The 6,143-nt window shown below is 38.7% G+C and overlaps 1 protein-coding gene across 1 annotated transcript; it reads right to left on the minus strand.

Annotated features, from left to right (window-relative positions):
• Positions 1-456: 456 nt before the first annotated feature.
• pla2g10 (phospholipase A2 group X) lies at positions 457-2,947 on the minus strand. Its single transcript, XM_080775463.1, has 4 exons — positions 2,783-2,947; positions 1,944-2,115; positions 1,199-1,305; positions 457-642 (listed from the first exon to the last, which is right to left on the minus strand). Exons 1-4 carry the CDS (start codon positions 2,817-2,819, stop codon positions 494-496), a joined length of 465 nt encoding a protein of 154 aa, XP_080631589.1. The 5' UTR covers positions 2,820-2,947; the 3' UTR covers positions 457-493.
• Between the last annotated feature and the right edge of the window lie 3,196 nt (positions 2,948-6,143).

Raw genomic sequence — 6,143 nt, forward strand, 5'->3', positions numbered from 1 at the left:
TGTGTGTGGTTATTAATTGGTTGGGTTTCTTTTACCTTTTTCTGTGTTTTTGTTTGTTGTTATGTCTTTGTCTCCTGCCCCCTTCCCTAAAAGGAACTGGGTCAGGGCAAAATACAAAGGGTATTTTGTTTTTGTCTGTTTTGTTTTGTTACTCCCCTTTCCCCAAAAGGACCACAACGGAAACAAGCCTAACGGCTTTCTTGTGTCTGTATCCTTTTGAATTAATTTTCAAGAAAGTTTTCAATCAATCAATCAATCAATCAATGTGTGTGTGTGTGTGTGTGTGTGTGTGTGTGTGTGTGTGCTTGCTTGCATTTGTGCATGCGTGCGTGTGCGTGCATGCACCCCCCCACAGTTTTTTTACTCTGAACTGGCGCCCAATCTAAAAATATTTATTTGGGAAACCCGGCTTCGTAGTTAAAAACATGATTCATATAGCAGACTTCACACACCAGCTCAATCGCTAGAGAAGAAAATGTGTACATTTATTGTGTCAGTAAATATTACATGTTGGATGGTCATAGCCGCAGAGGAAGTCTGGCCACAGGGCATATTTCTGAATGAACGGTGCCTTTCTTAGGCATTTGGCGGCCTCCCTGTCACACTTGCAGAGCAGCTTTTCGCACTTGTCCTTAAGATCATCTGGAATGAAGAAAGAGAGTTAACATGTACGTTCTTTTGGTGACTGGCTGATGGTTAAAGAGCAAGTATTCTCGCTGATTACAGGAAACTGCACAATCATATACTGACTGTACAGTACATGTGTAGGTCTTTCTGTTTGTATGTCATCCCATTGTGAAATGGACTGGCGATGACTCATTCTGATGCCTTACTGTCAAACATCCCAAGCATCATATACACCATAGCTTTGAGCTTAAAGGGAACTCTTTTGAGAACATCTTCCACAAATTATATTTTCTAGTGGGTACTTATCTAAGTAGTATGACCCTTATTACGGCTGTTATTATTATTATTTTTCATAATTACAGTAGCACTTCGTATAGCTTAAAATTACCACCAGATTACCATTAAATGTGGGTTATAAACGGCTCCCTGTGCAACCATCTTGTCTTATAAAGAACATGGGTGTTTGTACAGTCACACAAGAAATAATACATTTGCTTTTATGTTGATTCTTAATTTCACCCTGTGTTGCAGCACTTTGGAGATTGTATTGAATAATACAAAATAAAATTACCACACTCAGCCTTATTGTCTTCACACGTCCAGTGATACCTGTACATCTTGGTTTCACAGCCAGCCAGTTCTGCATCTCCATAACAGCAGTCATGCTTATGACAACACCTACAGCATATGATTGTAGTGTTAAATGTAGCTGTATCCGTTATGAAGGTCAAAACAGACTGAATAACACAACAACCACTTTGGCTAGACCAAAATGTATGTCGCATAACAAGAGAATAGTTTGACATTTGATGTGATGGAAAGTCATAGTGCTGAGATTTAAATTACAACATGTCTCTTTTGAAGGAATGGAAGGACCACTTGAGTTAGCAAAACAGATAGTTAACATTGAAATGGTTTGCGGGGGCTGATGCCTGTGGTTAGGAAGGAAAAGAAGGAGACGGTAATTAGGATTTGGGTGTGGAATTTGAATCCAGGGTTTTGGGCCTTTCCCACTCATCACACGCCTGGTACAATGTGTTCGCACTATTTCTGGTGCTGCCATGCAATTCAGAACCGGAAATAGTGGGAACACATCCATTGAGCTGGGAAGACACTAAGTATAGGCGATTCCTGTAGTGATTGATTGTTTACTTTGTTGCACCGAGTCATCGTACACATAATGAGGCATCCTCTCCTTATTGTTATTGTTATAATTTTGCAGAAGAAATTAGTCGTGACCAAATCATCACACGCCTGGCACAATGTGTTCGCACTATTTCTGGTGCTGCCATGCAATTCAGAACCTGTTTCCTCACCAGTCTGCCCTATCTCTTGGCCATCCTTGTCCCCCCAGCCCGCAGTAGCAGCCGTACATCATATAAGACAGGGCAGATCTCCCAGTGCTGCACTTGATGGCTCCTGCGAGTTCCAGTAAACCTCTTTTAGTTCGTGGAGTAGATCTGTGTTTGGCCACAGAGGCCATGCCCACTATGAAGGAAACAAATAAAAAAAATGACAGAGTGGAAAGAAACTCAAACGTCAGTGCATAAACACTTGACACGGTCTATTTACGTCCACTTTGTGTGAACCCGTGTAATATAGCTATCCATCACTTCTTTTGTTTTGAATTATTTGACAACAGGGGTGGAGGGGTGGGTTTAGTGCAAACAGAATTTAGAGTATCACAAAAGCAGTGTCTCAGTTACTTTGATATGATGGTGAACACAACTCTGCTATTGGTGTGACTTTATACTATCACGCAGACACACACAAAGATACACTAGTATAGGCTAAAATATATACAAAATTATGCCCTTGCAAAAAACCTAAACCAGGTCTAGTAATGGTCTGGAATTTAATGAATCTTTCTGAAGGAAATATACACATAAATTTAAGTAATATATAAGTGTTAAGAGTTCACGTAAATAGTTATTAACATAGAAACATTTGGAAAGAGCAATATATGTACATTAATAATTGCACAATACAATATACTGTATGAATGAGGATTATGAGAGCATATTATGAATATGCAACATTAATCTTTTTAAGGATAAACAATTTCAAGCTGATTCTTGGTTAAATACAATGGAATGACCTACCTGGTCTATCAGTAAATTAGATACTAGCCTACCTATAGTAATAAGCAACTTACCAGAGAAAAGCAGAACTATCCAATACAATCCTGTCATGATGTGCAACAGGCAGTCGAGCTCCAACGAAAGTTCTACTGTTTGCCTTGTACTACAGCACGGTTTGCCTCCGCTCCTCTAGTGAGTGTAGGCATTCAGTGCATGGCTTTTTTTAGACTCTGTCTTGAATAATCTCCTGTGCATCACTCCCTCCATTGGCCTGTTCACACTATAGGCTAATCCAGTGTTTCTCAAAGTGTTGGGTGCGCCCCCTAGGGACAGATGAGGAGAGGAGGAGTACCAAACTTCTCCTAATAACCTTAGACCATCACTGAGATCAGAAAGTTTGAATGTTTGTAAACAAATATAGAATGTCATTTTCATAATATAAAATAAAAGTATCCAGAACATTAGTTACAGTAGCCTATGTTAATTTGTGAAGTATTGTGTTCTTCCAGAAATAGAGTTCATGAATATACTGCTCCGATGCTATGCTCTGCTGGACATACTGTATAGGTCTACATGTTTTGTTTTGGTGAGGTCATGATTATTTGGTCTATAGAGATATAACACATCAGTCACTTCCTTAAATATTAGATATTAGAATTATGGAAAGAAAATGTATCTAACAATGTCTGGTAAGGTAATTCAATAATGTCAGTGCAGGTTAATGAGCCATACTTCAGATAAAAGGAGTTCTGAGATTCCAGACATTCCATGCAGTGTGCAAGGCCCAGAATCTAGATGTTATTATACTACTGTATGGTTGAACAAAAGAGGCCATGGGTGAAAAGGGGTCAGAAATAATCCCTGCTACGGCAACAATTATACTACTAACACTACTAAGAAAGTTGAGTGTCAGTGTGGCTGAAAGCATGTGTCAAACGTACCTTACTTAGTAGTAGTAGTACCCAAACTTTGTCCATGTTGTTATATAAATTCGATTTTGTATAAAGTGGTTGCTGTTGGTATTTCTGCAAAGCGCAAAGCGACATTGACATTGACCTATCTTCATCCTTCATGTTCACACCACACAAAACAATGCACACACAATTGGTATAGCGGCCTATTACTTAGTGATGTAAAGTAACTATGCAAATGTACTAAGTACTGTACTTAAGTTCAGTTCTGAGCTATTTTTGTCAGACTTTTTGTGATGTGACAGCCAAGTCTATGGACTTTTTAATGTTTGCTTTAAGCACCCCCCCGTGACGTCATGTGGCAGCCAAGTCTATGGACTTTTTATGTTTGTCTTATTCATGCCCCCCGTGCCGTACGAAAGCAAACAAAGGCGCCCCTTTTTACTTTACTGGTATTACTGCATCATCTGAATGTTCATTGTCAAAGCGCGCACCCTGGCATGACTGGTATGGTATAGGCTACTGAAGCAGAGGTGGTTACTTTTGATGCTTCTCTTTGATTTAGGCCCACCAAAGAAATCTGAAATTTGTTTCTGTGTCTGTCATGTTGTAAACAACCAGTTTTAATATTAATTTTTCTTTTTCCATCATTAGTTCATTCTCAACCTCCTGCATGAGGGGAACGGTACCTATGGAAGTGTGTCGCATTCGCAGCACCCCTATAGGTTTCCGTGGCTATATGTATACTGTACCGTGCTTGTGAATTCTTTCTTCTTCAAATAGGACTATTACAGTTCGCAGGATTTCCTGTGTAATTTTACAAGGATGTGGTACTTGGGAATATTTTTAGATGTGGGTCTACACCCGTCTTCTTTTGGGGGACTTGGGCTAAATTATACAATTAGGCTAAATTATAGTGGTAAAATGGCCTTTTCTCTTGCATTGGTGCCGGTGGCCATTCTTGCAACCTCTTTAATGAATATAGGAACACTGAATGTAACAGAAATTGCTAGGCTACAATCAAATGAATAAAGACAAGAGATTCCCCATTGGTCTATATTGTGGTCAGAGAAAATGAATAAGCAGCTTTTGAACAAGAAGTGGGAATTTACAACCAGCCTTTCTTTCCATTTGTTGATGAAAATAGAACTCACACAGATTGTTCAACACGTAACCTTTTAATATTAATGTACTCAGATTTTTACTTAAGTAAAAGTATTAAAAGGGAGCCTCCGCACACTCAAAACTGTAGTCCTATAGACTTTCTTCAGACAAGAGGTCATCAGGGTCCACTTCATAAGTGGACCCTGGCTGACACGGATTGGTCACCTGCGTTTAACAGCCAGCATTTACAAATATGAACTTAGAAATGCTGGAATGTTTGATACAACTTTTGCAAGAACAAATACAAAGCAACACTGTGTATCTGTGAAAGGGGTAAGTCTGTGGAAATGCTGTGACAAGGAACTGAGGACTTGTAGTTAAATCCGTTTAAAAACAAGATGTCAAATAAGTATAGTCTTATGATCTTGTATTTAATATTTTTACTATTATAAATATATTATGATGTATATGTACGTACATACATCTATCATTAATCATGTTATATACAACAATACATGTATTATCATGATCTGATAACCACTCATTATCACAATATTAAGAAGAAAAATAAAATTACAATAAAAATGTTTCTGTTTTTTTCTATTTGTTTGTTTGTTTTTTTATGTAGAGACTTATTACTTTGTTTTTGTTTTCTTTGTTTGTCATGCAGTACTCTAGTCTAAAGTAACTTGTGTCTGTCTCGTTCCTCTCCAAAAGCCCTTGAATATGATTAAGGATTATTGTCATTATGATAACTTTTTCAGAGAGAGAGAGAGCTAATGAAAGTTACAGGTATGGTACATGCAGTACCATACCTGTAACTTTCATGGTACATGCAGTACCATACCTGTAACTTTCATTAGCTCTCTCTCTCTGAAAAACAAAACAAAACATTGTTCCAAGGGCCACTAGCGGGCGCGCCGCATTTGACCTGCGTGCCGCCAGTTGAATACCCCTGATGTAACCTGTGGGTATCTCATGTCTCTGATGTCTTGGTATAGTGGGCAGGTGGTTAAAAAGTGTAGTTCTGTTTCCACATTTTGTGTGCAGTGTCCATTGGGAGTAAGATGTGTCTGTGGCCTTTCTCTATATTGCAAGGCTGTGTTCACTGAGTCTGTACCTAGTCAAGGCTTTCCTTAGTTTTGGTCATTCACAGTGCTTAGGTATTCAGCCAATGCATACGTCTCTATTTAGGGCTAAATAGCATTCCACTTTGCTTTGCTTTTGGTTGTCTCTTTCCAGTGCATAATGTCAGGTTGATTGATTGATAGAATACTTTATAATAACAGTTTGCATGGACAAGCGCAGGGAAGTACAGCCTAATAATACGAGGTCTGTTAAAAGGATGAATCCAAGAAAGCGTATTCTTGGCTTGTTTCCATTGGGGTCCTCAATTCCTTTCTTTTTGTTTTCCAGAGGG

The sequence above is a fragment of the Protomyctophum bolini genome (genome assembly GCF_963924005.1).
Source record: "Protomyctophum bolini genome assembly, chromosome: 11".
Taxonomy (NCBI): Eukaryota; Metazoa; Chordata; class Actinopteri; order Myctophiformes; family Myctophidae; genus Protomyctophum; species Protomyctophum bolini.